This window comes from Sinocyclocheilus grahami, unplaced genomic scaffold, assembly GCF_001515645.1.
Source record: "Sinocyclocheilus grahami isolate Dianchi unplaced genomic scaffold, SAMN03320097.WGS_v1.1 scaffold1972.1, whole genome shotgun sequence".
Classification (NCBI taxonomy): Eukaryota; Metazoa; Chordata; class Actinopteri; order Cypriniformes; family Cyprinidae; genus Sinocyclocheilus; species Sinocyclocheilus grahami.
Window position 1 is genome coordinate 75,393 of NW_015507151.1, and position 13,909 is coordinate 89,301.

Consider the following 13,909-nt stretch of genomic DNA (forward strand, 5'->3'; position numbering starts at 1 on the left):
AAAAACTGTCTATTGTAATATACCTGCACATACAGCTGTCAATTTATATATTTTTATTCCTTATTTACTTGTTCTATTTTTTATTATCTGTGTTTTTTGTTCTGTCACTGTCATTCTGTTACACTGTGGAAGCTTCTGTCACGAAAACAAATTCCTCGTATGTGTAAACATACCTGGCAATAAAGCTCATTCTGATTCTGATTCTGATAAACATGAGCACTGCACGTTTCAAAATCGAAACCCGGTGCGGGTGTTTTATATCATGATTTCTGAAGGAAACTGACTGTCTTCAGAAAATTTTGGATGTCATTTTTATTTTATCTTGCATGTAATGTCTGATAAAGCAGCGTTTGTGAGCAGAGCGCTGCTTTGTATACAGCCGTTACCGGGGAAACCTTTATTTCTCCCGCTCTAAGCACCTTCTGCTGGCAGAGAATGAATTTGCATATGTATGGCATATATAAGAGTGTAATGCCGAGTTCACACTGCACGATTTTAGCCCGATTTTTCACTCGCCGACAGATTTTGCAAAATTGCCGACAAATGCCCGAAATCGGAGGCTTGTTCACGCGAGTGACAATCACGCAGTGTGAATTATCAAATATGCGATCTGAGGGAATCGCCGAAGCCTGCAAAATTCACAATCACGCCGTGTGCAATGATTTCTGACTGAAAACTACATCGGCGATGACCTACAACCAATGAGAGACCAAGATACAAGGCAGAGAGAAGTTCGGGGAGGAGTTATAGACCAGAATATCAGTATTTTAATAGATATATGAACACTTATATCATACAGAAACAAGCACAAACATTTGCTTGACCAGCCACAACATCAGCATAACAGTTACTGCAATCCCTGTTCCCTGCATTAGAGACCTACGGATTTTTCAGTCCCGCTCCTGCAAGATTCTGTCCCGCACCCGCCCACTCCCGCAGAAATATATCTTATCTGGTCCTGCCCCTGCCCGCGACATTCATGTTTTGTCCCGCTCCCGCCCGCATAAAAGTAAATCTATATCGATTTTTTCTTCAGTACATCGAAGAAATTTACATAAAATGGTTCTGTAATATCTCCTAAGCTCCACAGCATACCAGCATAAACGCTCCCGATAAAATATTTGTCATTTAGGCTAAGCATTCACATTCACATTCACAAACCACTGTTATTTTTAACAGAAAAGCAAGCATGTGCTGCTGCGTGCATGGTTTGGCATGGCAGAATGCGAGCAGCGCGCTTCCTCTATCATCTCAGTTAATCGCGATCTCAAAGTTCTGTTATATCACATTAAATATATGCACAATGAATCTTTCACAGTGTCTGCACTTCGTGTGTTAAAATGAGAGGATTTGTGAGCACGCAATTTCAGCACTGCGGTGAGTAGATTCTAACTTAATCACCTCTGATTGCCCATTGCGTTCCAGAAATCAACAGCTGAGTCTGATTGGCTACGTTGCGCAACCTTTTAAACACGTGTTGTAAATAGAAACTATGCCTAGCTTGTGCATGTCAATCATTTTAATGTTAATATTAGTTGTTCGTTTTGCTTTTGTGCAACAGATAAATAACAATTTATATGTTTTAAACACTTTGTTTAGATTTCTATTTTGCGGGAGTCCCGCGAATCATTTTATTCTCCCGCATCCCGCACACACACAAGTCTCTTCCCGCCCGCACCTGCACTCGCCCATCAAGAGTTGTCACGTTGGCTCCCACGGGAGTGCAGGTCTCTACCCTGCATCTCCCTCCTGCATAATCTGTTTTTCTTTTTCTCCTTGTAGCTGGAAATCAGCTCGCAGACTTTTTTTTTTATAAAGAATTCCAGTCTCTCTCGAGAACTCCGGTCTGACGCACGCGGGTTTTGGCGCACAGTCCTGCAGTGTGACTTCTACAGCGAACGTCAAACTGTCTTGCAATGATCAGAATTAATGCTAGAGATTTCTTCTAAACGCCATAAACTCCAGCGCTCCCGTCCTCTGCTCATGGAATTCATATGCTATGTTGCCTTTGCTATGATAAACACTGGTTGCGCTGCTGTTTTTATGTGGGTGTGTAGTGCTGCTTACACTATTCTTAAATACGCCGCTATTGCCGCCATATACTTTTCATTATAGCTAACATCTCAGCCCCATGTGTAATGCAGCTCGCAGTCACTGAACGTGTATGGGTTGATAATGTAAAACTCCGGACAAGTTTTCTTGCACGCATCCATTTTTATCGCATCTTGACTATTGTACAGTCTGGCATTAATGACAACTGAGTTCCCACAGAGTGACATCATAATGTTTGTAATACAAGCAACAATCGTAAAGGACTATTAAAAACCGCACAGTGTGAGCCCGCCTTAACACTCCAGTGGGCTGGGCCATAGACATGATGTAGAGGCAAGCTTTTGTTGCACTATGATGTCATAATATGACAAAATCTGAAACAAGTCATTGGTTGGTTTCAATAAAATCTGTTTTTGGACAAACAAAAGTTTTGAGTTTCGAAACTTACAGGATGTTTTTATAGTACAATGACTCTTACATGTCAAAAGATCAAGGAAAATTTTATTTATCAATTCATGACCCCTTTAGAGTTCACTCCAGCCAATGAGCCTGCTCCAGAGTCCGCTTCAACCCAAGAAGTAGTTCCAAAGTCCACACCAATAAATAAACCTGCTTCTGAATCCACCCTATCCCATTAGTCCCCTACAGAGTCAGCTCCACCCCTTGAGCACCAACCAATAAACCCACTCCAGAGCCCGCTCCAGCCCCTGAGCACAGTCTAGAATCTGCTACAGAGCAGTATCCCCTGAACATCTTGAGGGGATACTTAACCCAGAGGTTTCAGCCTCCTCAAACCCAATGCTAATCAGTGATGCCAAGTCAAATTGTCTCAGTGCTGGCCAGTCCGGTGGTCTCTGCGCTGCCAAATGAAATGATCAGAGCACTGCCCAGTCCGGTGGTTTCAGAGTTACTAAGCCCAATGCTCTGAGCAAAGGAGGTCATTCCTGAAACTTTTAGCTGTTCTTTGCTGGCCAAGGAGGCCTTTCCAGAGTTAGTTACCTGTCCTGAGTCAGTAAAATATGCCATTCCCAAAAATACGGTTTCCAATTTTGGCCTGGAAGGCTGTTTCAGAGTTCTCTGCCTGTCCTGTTATGAATGAGGAGGTTGTTCCTGAAACATTTGCCTGTTCTGTGTTAGCCAAGAAGGCTGATCTTGAAATAGTTAACTGTCCTGTATCAAGTCAAAGAAGCCGATTTTAGCCCCATCGTCTCTGCTATGGAGGCTTGTCCTAGTTCCTCTGTCCCAGCTTTGAAGGTTGCCTTAGAAGTCTCTTTGGGATGTTAGGTCAACTGCAATTTAGCCGGCACTCCTGACATTAGCAAGTCAGCCAGTTCTCTAGACATTCTCAGTTTTGCCTGCTCTCCAGACACTGTCAGTTCTGCCGGTCCTCCAGATGCTTTCAGTTCTGTTTAGCCGGCACTCCACAAGTTCTGCCTGGCCCTCTCTGCCTGCCTGGACCCGGTGATCACTTCAGCTACTTGTTCCATATAGACAATCTAATCGGTGGGATCTACCCTGGCTACCTGAATTGAACTGTCACGTGCACTCTGCAAGCTCTATTCACTCTCTCACTCACCTGAATCTTATTCCTTTCCCTCACACGATCACGCTCCTCAGATTACTGATGAATATCACCCAAACTCAATCAGTGATCATACTACAAAAGCACAGCAGTTTCAGTCATTTTGTTTATGGACCTCTTCTCTCTTGTTTCTTGGATTGTTAGATTTTATACGATTTGTGCTTACCAGTTTGTTGTATGTAAAGTATTTTTTCCTCCTCTGACACTCGAAGAAGAGTGATACTTACCTGAGCTTGAGTCTATATCGCTCTCTCTCTCTCTCACATTTTAAATTCTGTTACACCTTTTTAATGAGAATAGTAAGAAAAATATTTAGCAGGAATTGGGTTAACATGGTGTAAAGGGTTTTGTAAGGCTAAATGGAACCTATAAAATCATTCATAGCCATAAATAGACATATGTACATACAAATAATTACACTAAAGTATGTGTAATGCCTTGTGTAATTAATTTGTTTGCCTCCGCACTCAATACTGCACTTGGACTTTTGAGTGCTGATACACATAGCTGAATTAGGTTTTGTGCCTAATCAAAACACATCTTGCTTAAATAGTATGTGAAATTATTAGTTGCTTGTTTTGTATTGACTGACTCTGCACCCCTTTACCTAAATTCGTTACTTCAGACTTATGTGCCCTCTAGAAGCTTGCATTCTGCAAGTGAACGTCACTTTATTGTGCCATCCCAAAGAGGCACAAAATCACTTTCACAGACTTTTAAATTAAAAGTTCCTTCCTGGTGGAATGATCTGCCCAACTCAAACAGAACAGCTGAGTCCTTAGCCATCTTCAAGAATCGGATGCTTTGTGTAATTAATTTGTTTGCCTCAGCACTCAATACTGCACTTGGACTTTTGAGTGCTGATACAAACACATAGCTGAATTAGGTTTTGTGCCTAATCAAAACACATCTTGCTTAAATAGTATGTGAAATTATTAGTTGCTTGTTTTGTATTGACTGACTCTGCACCCCTTTACCTAAATTCGTTACTTCAGACTTATGTGCCCTCTAGAAGCTTGCATTCTGCAAGTGAACGTCACTTTATTGTGCCATCCCAAAGAGGCACAAAATCACTTTCACAGACTTTTAAATTAAAAGTTCCTTCCTGGTGGAATGATCTGCCCAACTCAAACAGAACAGCTGAGTCCTTAGCCATCTTCAAGAATCGGCTAAAAACACATCTCTTCCATCTTTATTTGACCCTCTAACTCTAGCACTCTATATTCTAATTCTATTCTTTTAAAAAAAACTTGCCCCTTTTAGACTTGCACTCTATTCATTTACTAACTGCTTGTTTTCTTAAAAAAAATTAAAACTAGCTTCTCTAATCTTTTTGTATTCTATCTGTTTTCTTTTTATTTATTATATAAATTTATTATATTATATAATAAAAACATTAATAACAAAAATACCCTTGCTACGTGTACTGCATTAAGCTAATGGAGACTTATTATAGCACTTGCATATCTTTGCTCTCTTGTTGATTTTGATTGCTTCCATTGTTCTCATTTGTAAGTCGCTTTGGATAAACGTGTCTGCTAAATGGAAATGTATTGAATTAAGTACTGTCTGGGACACAGCTTGTGAATCATTTAGAACTAAATTAAACATTTCAGCTTTATTGCAAGTTTAAGAAAGAAACCCTTCTAAAAATCTTTTTGGAATGTTCTCAAATAAAAACTCCGCTTGGTGATCAAAAATATATTCACACGGTTTATTAATTTTATATTACTGACAAAACATAATCCCATACAAAAACATGATCCCAACATAATATACCACTGTGTCAAAAATATATCACCTAGTCTTAGACTTGTTGTCAACTGCATAGATGTGATCATTTATGTTGAGTCTTATGTCCCCTCTCTTTATGGTTGCAGAATAAAGCCAGAAGATGCTATGGATTTTGGCGTTTCGCTTCTCTTTTATGGCCTGTACTATGGTGTACTCGGTCGGGATTTTGCAGAGATGTGTGCAGATTTTATGGCATCTACAGTTGGGGTAAGAGCTTAAATCGGTGGATAAACATTACATTGCTTTTACCTATGTACTGTATACCTTTTTCCTATAACATGTTATGAACAGATATTTACTTGATTACAATAAGTTTAGCCTGATTGCTGTCATACCAATTGCAAAAGCCATGTTTGTTTGAACAAGCTATGATGAGCCAAACTGTGTAGCAAAAGCTCTAGCATGAAAGCATCCTCAAATTATTGTCAATTTTCACTCTGATTTTATTTACCAGGGTTCATGGAAAGCTAATAATATAAACAAATTGTAAAACTGGTTTCTAAGGCTGAATTTATAGCTTCTAAAAGAAATAGAAATTAACATTAAAATACTGTTCTGTACTTGTTTTATAGAATCATCAATACATTTTATTATTGCATCTGTTATAAATTGCTTTGTCAGGACAACCTGATGTACAGATGTGTTGTTTCAGTATTACAGTGCATCTGGAATGCCCACTAAGCACCTGTCAGACAGCATCTGTGCCGTCTGTGGTCAGCCAATTCTTGTGGATGTGAGTGAAGAAGGAATCATAGAGAACACATACAGACTGTCCTGCAATCATGTGTATCCTTTACTGTGTTTACATTTGTGTTCATTTGTCCTGTCTGCAAGCTCCAGGGTTTGTACAAAGTTTGGAAAATGCTTGATTTAACTTATGTTTTCAAGGTTTAATTGTGCCATCCCAAAGAGGCACAAAATCACTTTCACAGACTTTTAAATTAAAAGTTCCTTCCTGGTGGAATGATCTGCCCAACTCAAACAGAACAGCTGAGTCCTTAGCCATCTTCAAGAATCGGCTAAAAACACATCTCTTCCATCTTTATTTGACCCTCTAACTCTAGCACTCTATATTCTAATTCTATTCTTTTAAAAAAAAACTTGCCCCTTTTAGACTTGCACTCTATTCATTTACTAACTGCTTGTTTTCTTAAAAAAAATTAAAACTAGCTTCTCTAATCTTTTTGTATTCTATCTGTTTTCTTTTTATTTATTATATAAATTTATTATATTATATAATAAAAACATTAATAACAAAAATACCCTTGCTACGTGTACTGCATTAAGCTAATGGAGACTTATTATAGCACTTGCATATCTTTGCTCTCTTGTTGATTTTGATTGCTTCCATTGTTCTCATTTGTAAGTCGCTTTGGATAAACGTGTCTGCTAAATGGAAATGTATTGAATTAAGTACTGTCTGGGACACAGCTTGTGAATCATTTAGAACTAAATTAAACATTTCAGCTTTATTGCAAGTTTAAGAAAGAAACCCTTCTAAAAATCTTTTTGGAATGTTCTCAAATAAAAACTCCGCTTGGTGATCAAAAATATATTCACACGGTTTATTAATTTTATATTACTGACAAAACATAATCCCATACAAAAACATGATCCCAACATAATATACCACTGTGTCAAAAATATATCACCTAGTCTTAGACTTGTTGTCAACTGCATAGATGTGATCATTTATGTTGAGTCTTATGTCACCTCTCTTTATGGTTGCAGAATAAAGCCAGAAGATGCTATGGATTTTGGCGTTTCGCTTCTCTTTTATGGCCTGTACTATGGTGTACTCGGTCGGGATTTTGCAGAGATGTGTGCAGATTTTATGGCATCTACAGTTGGGGTAAGAGCTTAAATCGGTGGATAAACATTACATTGCTTTTACCTATGTACTGTATACCTTTTTCCTATAACATGTTATGAACAGATATTTACTTGATTACAATAAGTTTAGCCTGATTGCTGTCATACCAATTGCAAAAGCCATGTTTGTTTGAACAAGCTATGATGAGCCAAACTGTGTAGCAAAAGCTCTAGCATGAAAGCATCCTCAAATTATTGTCAATTTTCACTCTGATTTTATTTACCAGGGTTCATGGAAAGCTAATAATATAAACAAATTGTAAAACTGGTTTCTAAGGCTGAATTTATAGCTTCTAAAAGAAATAGAAATTAACATTAAAATACTGTTCTGTACTTGTTTTATAGAATCATCAATACATTTTATTATTGCATCTGTTATAAATTGCTTTGTCAGGACAACCTGATGTACAGATGTGTTGTTTCAGTATTACAGTGCATCTGGAATGCCCACTAAGCACCTGTCAGACAGCATCTGTGCCGTCTGTGGTCAGCCAATTCTTGTGGATGTGAGTGAAGAAGGAATCATAGAGAACACATACAGACTGTCCTGCAATCATGTGTATCCTTTACTGTGTTTACATTTGTGTTCATTTGTCCTGTCTGCAAGCTCCAGGGTTTGTACAGAGTTTGGAAAGTTTGGAAAATGCTTGATTTAACTTATGTTTTCAAGGTTTAAAATGTAATTGAATTTTGAATATTGTCCTTGAAAATGCTTGACAATTAAAGGTACAACAGGTGCACTGGAGATGGTGGACCTGCCAAATATGGTGTTCTCTGTCAAATGCCAGTCAAGCTACATGGTCCTGGCTGTGAGTACTGGTCCCATTAGAGGATGTCAGACCCTCATGCCACCCTCATGGACTGCACACCAGAAGCCTGATCCAAATATTCTACACAATTATTAGTGAATGAGAAGGTTATGCTTTATAATTAATAAGCTGTGGCTGAGTATCAAGCTTTTAAACCTCTGAACAACAGACCTTTATGTAAAGTGTATGCAACTATTGTTGTATTCTTTTTCATCCATCTCCTCATTATGAAAGCATATACAGTGGGTACGGAAAGTATTCAGACCCCCTTAAATTTTTCACTCTTTGTTATATTGCAGCCATTTGCTAAAATCATTTGTTAATTTTTTCCCTCAATGTACACACAGCACCCCGACAATGAGTCGCCAAATTTGGATTGATTATATGTATTCTATTTATATGCTTCTTGTTATGGTTTTATTCATTAAGTTTCAAGTTTACACTGATATTAGTAAAATTACATGTAAAAGTTTGACAACATTTCTAACTTTTTAAAACCACAGACAATAGAGTTGTCATCATCTGGCCCATACACTAGATGCACACATTTGTTTCCTTAACCTATTTTTTCTCAGATTCCATGAGTTTTGCATACGTGGCTGGTGCATTGTGGGTAAGAAGCAGACATGTCCATACTGCAAAGAAAAAGTTGACCTTAAAAGGATGTTCAGTAACCCGTATCCTTTTTGACTTCCAAAACACTCAAATCAGTTAAATTCAACTTTAGCATATACATGTGTAGCTCGTCTCACACGTTATAAATGTTTTTTACAAGATTTGTATTCTATATAGAGTGTGCATTTAAAAAAAATCTTTAAGCAGAAAAAAAAAAAACATTGGCTAAATGTAGTTTTTTTTTTTTTTTTACCCTTCAAGCTTAGTATTGTGTATGTTATGTCATGCTTTTTCTAGATGTGTCAGAGGAGCCAGCAGTAGTAATGGTTTGTGATTCCCACTCCTTTCATAAGCTGGACCTGCCAGTAACAACCCCCCCCCCCATATTGGATTTATTCAAACATAAATTAAAGGATGTTCAGTAACCCGTATCCTTTTTGACTTCCAAAACACTCAAATCAGTTAAATTCAACTTTAGCATATACATGTGTAGCTCGTCTCACACATTATAAATGTTTTTTACAAGATTTGTATTCTATATAGAGTGTGCATTTAAAAAAAATCTTTAAGCAGAAAAAAAAAAACATTGGCTAAATGTAGTTTTTTTTTTTTTTTTACCATTCAAGCTTAGTATTGTGTATGTTATGTCATGCTTTTTCTAGATGTGTCAGAGGAGCCAGCAGTAGTAATGGTTTGTGATTCCCACTCCTTTCATAAGCTGGACCTGCCAGTAACAACCCCCCCCCCCATATTGGATTTATTCAAACATAAATTAAACATTGAAGAACAGTAAAAATTATAATGAATATGTTATATGGTGCATATATTTAGCAAAGTACCCCTCTCTACAGTTTATTTTTTTATCTGACTAGAGTTTATGGTCACCGAATATGTTTTTTTCTGAGGTAAATGTGACGTTACATGACATTGTTTACAAGCCATTATTGACATCTTTGCGTGGCTGAAACACTGATGGACCCTTTTCACAAGACTGATGACGCGTTTAACAATCATCAGCATCGTAAATCCTCAAGTTTTTAATATTTGTATTTTTTTTTATGTATGTACATTTATAACACTATTCTTTGTATTATATCACCTTTGCATCAAATTACAAAAAAAACAGTTAACGCTAATGCGAGGGTATTTCTAATGCAGCGTCTATGGGAGGGCGTGGCTGAAACACTGATGGACCCTTTTCACAAGACTGATGACGCGTTTAACAATCATCAGCATCGTAAATCCTCAAGTTTTTAATATTTGTATTTTTTTTTATGTATGTACATTTATAACACTATTCTTTGTATTATATCACCTTTGCATCAAATTACAAAAAAAACAGTTAACGCTAATGCGAGGGTATTTCTAATGCAGCGTCTATGGGAGGGACGGTAAATTTGACATCGTTCTCTCTTCTGACTGGTTATCAGTCTCTCTCAATTTTTTCCCTTTTATTGAAAGTCACGAAAACACTATTGTGGAGTTTTTCTTTTGCTATTTTAGCAAATGGGAATGCAAAAAAATATATTTGTGGTACTCTCCCATTCACTGCTCTTCATGTTAACCCAACTATGATGACTTCCGCTGCTGAGAAACCCAGGAATGTGAAAAGGGTCCATTGAGCGATTACATGAGACAGGATACGGATTGTAAAGTTTTACTTTCTTTTAACTTGCCTTTGGATGTTTAGTCATGTTTATGCTATGTTTTGTGCTGAAAATAATTATTAATTAATGTGGAGGAGATGATCAGTTCACTTACGCCTCGCGCTGCTGCGTCTGTTGTACTGAGGCTGTCTGTCACTTCACATTAAACAGCGCCAAAACGGCATTTATTGTTTAAATACTACAATACAATGGACAGAATTTGAAATCTGAGACTTTTTCATATTAAAAGTACCAAAGCACAATGCTTATTGTGATTTATTGGATGGGACGTGTCCTTCAATGTTCCGTCCATTAACTGAAAACAGGCTATAGACTAATCGATTCTTGGGATTTAAGAATCGATATTGTTCCGTAAAAATTTGAATCGATTAATATCGAGATATCGATAATTTTTTTTTACCCAGCCCTGATAGATAGATAAATAGATAGATAGATAGATAGATAGATGATCAATTTTAAAGGGATAGTTCACCCAAAAAATAAAATGTATGTCATTATTTACTCACCCTCATGTCAGTCCACACTAGTAAGACCTTTGCTCATCTTCGGATCACATTAAAATATTTTTGATGAAATCAGAGCTTTCTGACCCTTGCAACTGAACGCAACTGAAACATTTTATGGCCCAGAAAGGTAGTAAGGACATTGTTAAAATAGTGTGTGTGTTTGACATCAGTGGTTCAACCGTAATGTTATGAAGCTACGAGAGTACTTTTTGTGAGCAAAGAAAACAAAAGTCCGCACTTTTGTGACATGCTGCTTTGACTGCCAGGTAGAAGTCGACTGCGTAGCTTGCGGGCTCAGCATAAGTGCACATCGAGGGCACATAGCGGCCGCAAAGGAGGCGCTTGTTAGCACCCATCTGAAAGCTAAAATATTTAATGGGACACCCTATGGTCTCGTGGACTTAACGGACTTGCGCACACAGCGGCCAAAAGTGCACATGAAGTGTGCCATTTGGAACAGGGCCAATTTCTTCTCTTCAGTGTCAGTCTCCACCACCATTCAGTGCTGTTGTGCTGACACAGGAGCCGGCGTTCTGACGTAGGAAGTCCATCTCCCTTAGTTCATCGTCTTTATATTCTGGTTCAAATAAGTAAGGCTGGGCAAAAATTTGCAAGTCATCCTCTCTGTTGAAATGTTTACATGAAATGTTTACAATTCAGACATGTTTACGAAGACTTTTTGTACAGCATGCATCTTCTACTGTAAACAAAGCGCATTGCATCCAGGTTCTACGTCAGAACACCGGCTCCTGCATCAGCTACACCACACGCATGCGTCGTAGCGCACTCATGAATGGCAGCAGAGAATGACACTGAAGAGAAGTCGTTTTTATTTTCTTTGTGTGCAAAAAGTATTCTTGTAGCTTCATAACGTTACGGTTGAACCACTGATGTCATATGGACTATTTTAACAATGCCCTTACTACCTTTTTGGTCCATAAAACCATAAGTTGCGTTGCTGTCTATGCAGGGTCAGAAAGCTCTCGGATTTCATAAAAAATATATTAATTTGTGTTCCGAAGATGAAAAAAAGTTTTACGGGTTTGGAACAACATGAGGAGGAGTAATTAATGACAGAATTTTCATTTTTGGGTGAACTATCCCTTTAAGTAGGGTGGCCATATGTGCCATTTATACAGAACATGTTCTGGCCAGGATTTTTATATTGCCTAAAATATCAGAAGTAGTTTCACCAATAACATGCAAGTATTGTACATAATCGACCGATTGTGGCTCGTGAGAAGGAGAGATCTGCAGAGAACAATCAAAGCAATGCAAAAATGTGCACGTTAGGTGTGTTTGTTCGTTCGACTTGAAGCAGCGCTGCACACCGATCATTGTTTGACACCAAAGTACCGCGAAAGTGATTCAAATGTGTAAGGAGCCATCTGCTCTGCTTTCTGTAGCTCTCGTGAATGTCATACAACAATCGATCTGCACAGTGCAAACAGCCAAAACCTGGATATTTTAGGCAATATAGAAATCCTGGCAAACAAGTGTCCTGTAAAAATGGACTGTATGGTCACCCTACCTTTAAGCTTCGTACATTGCATGACACTGTCCAGATAATGCCTGTCTAGGATAATGCCTGTTCACATGTATGCTCCAGTTTCTGTGAGAATGTCACTGATACTATACGCAAGGCATTTGTTATAAGACGGTGCTATGCCAGTAACTTGTATGTTACACTTAATACACTTTATTTTGCTGCTCTCTGGAATACTTGATATCAATCGTACTCGGTTACTAACGTAACCTCGGTTCCCTGAGATACGGGAATGAGTACTGCGTAGCTAGACGCTATGGGGAAAACTCCTTTTTCTCTGAGGACTGAAGACTTTTCAATCACGCAGTGTAACTGCACAGCCATTGGTTCGTGCAGTAAATTAAAAACAAACCAGTGGCTCTGCAGCAGTGCTGCATGAGCCTATGACGATGAAGCCCGCCAGAATGGGCGCTGCCATCTGGCTATATAAGCGGGCATTACACCATACGATCTCAGGCAAATTTGACTTAAGTGACGACACAGAGTCGTGCAGCTTCATGGCACGTCAACCAACGCAATACTCGTTCCCATATATCAGGGAACCAAGGTTACGTTAGTAACAGAGTATGTTCCCTTTCGATACTTCACTTGTACTGCATCGCTAGATGCTATGGAGAACCAGTACAATCCCGCCATGCCGTGAAAGAGGAATGACTGACATGAACTGGCCTCAGAGGCTCAGAGGGACCAAGTATAAACAGGGTGAGCCTTGCAGGAGGCAAGAGGGCAAAACTCACCGAGGTCAACCCAGCCTTAATCGTTAATCATTCCAAACAATTTTGTACAGCCCCAGCACTTCTAAAAGGGCCAAGAGCATACATGAAGTCAGGCAAATGCCTGAAGGATTAGACCTGCCCTTAGGCAGGTGCGTGCCCCTTTAAGCAGATAGAATCTGAGCCTGTAAGGCCGGAACGTCCAAGTTATAGAACCTTCACACCTTTGATCTGCCAGGTGTGTTTACACGAAAGGATCTTCTGTGCCCTTCTTCTAACGAGTGGTTTGATCCTTTTAGGCAGATTTAAAGCGAATGTTGTCACTAGTGATTATTCTCACTGACAGCTTCAGTGTTAGATGCGTCTGGGCCACGCCCATGCTAAGGCCACGCCCACCGGGGGGGGGGACTGCTCTCGCTGCGAGAACATTGAGTCCAGCAAAGCATTACAGCCTCTTTTATGCCTCCAAGCACCCCGTTCAATTCCGGGTGCCGATGGCAGTGTTTGTGTTGTAATTGCGGTTGTGAACACTGGGCCTGTCCAAATAGTGCCCACACAACCAGCCGCTGTTATAGCGAGAAAATATTTTTTTTAAAACCCAACCAATCATTTTCAAAAAGAGATTAAATTGCCTCTTCCACTTATCATGAGTGTCAGGTCCCCACAAGGCGGCCTACCACTCAAACCAATCCAACCCCTTGTCACGTGGGCCGAGGCCTGGCAGGCCATCCCCTGAGTGTCAGACTGGGTTTT

The 13,909-nt window shown here is 39.0% G+C and overlaps 1 protein-coding gene across 2 annotated transcripts in view; it reads left to right on the forward strand.

Annotated features, from left to right (window-relative positions):
- LOC107573541 (RING finger protein 121) overlaps window positions 1–13,909 on the forward strand; it is a 55,438-nt gene that overhangs the window by 31,033 nt on the left and 10,496 nt on the right. For both annotated transcript variants that reach the window (XM_016259981.1, XM_016259980.1), the window contains 3 exons: window positions 5,515–5,635; window positions 6,081–6,214; window positions 8,685–8,786. In XM_016259981.1, the coding sequence (XP_016115467.1) occupies window positions 5,515–5,635; window positions 6,081–6,214; window positions 8,685–8,786 (357 nt within the window). The remainder of the gene's footprint in view (window positions 1–5,514; window positions 5,636–6,080; window positions 6,215–8,684; window positions 8,787–13,909) is intronic.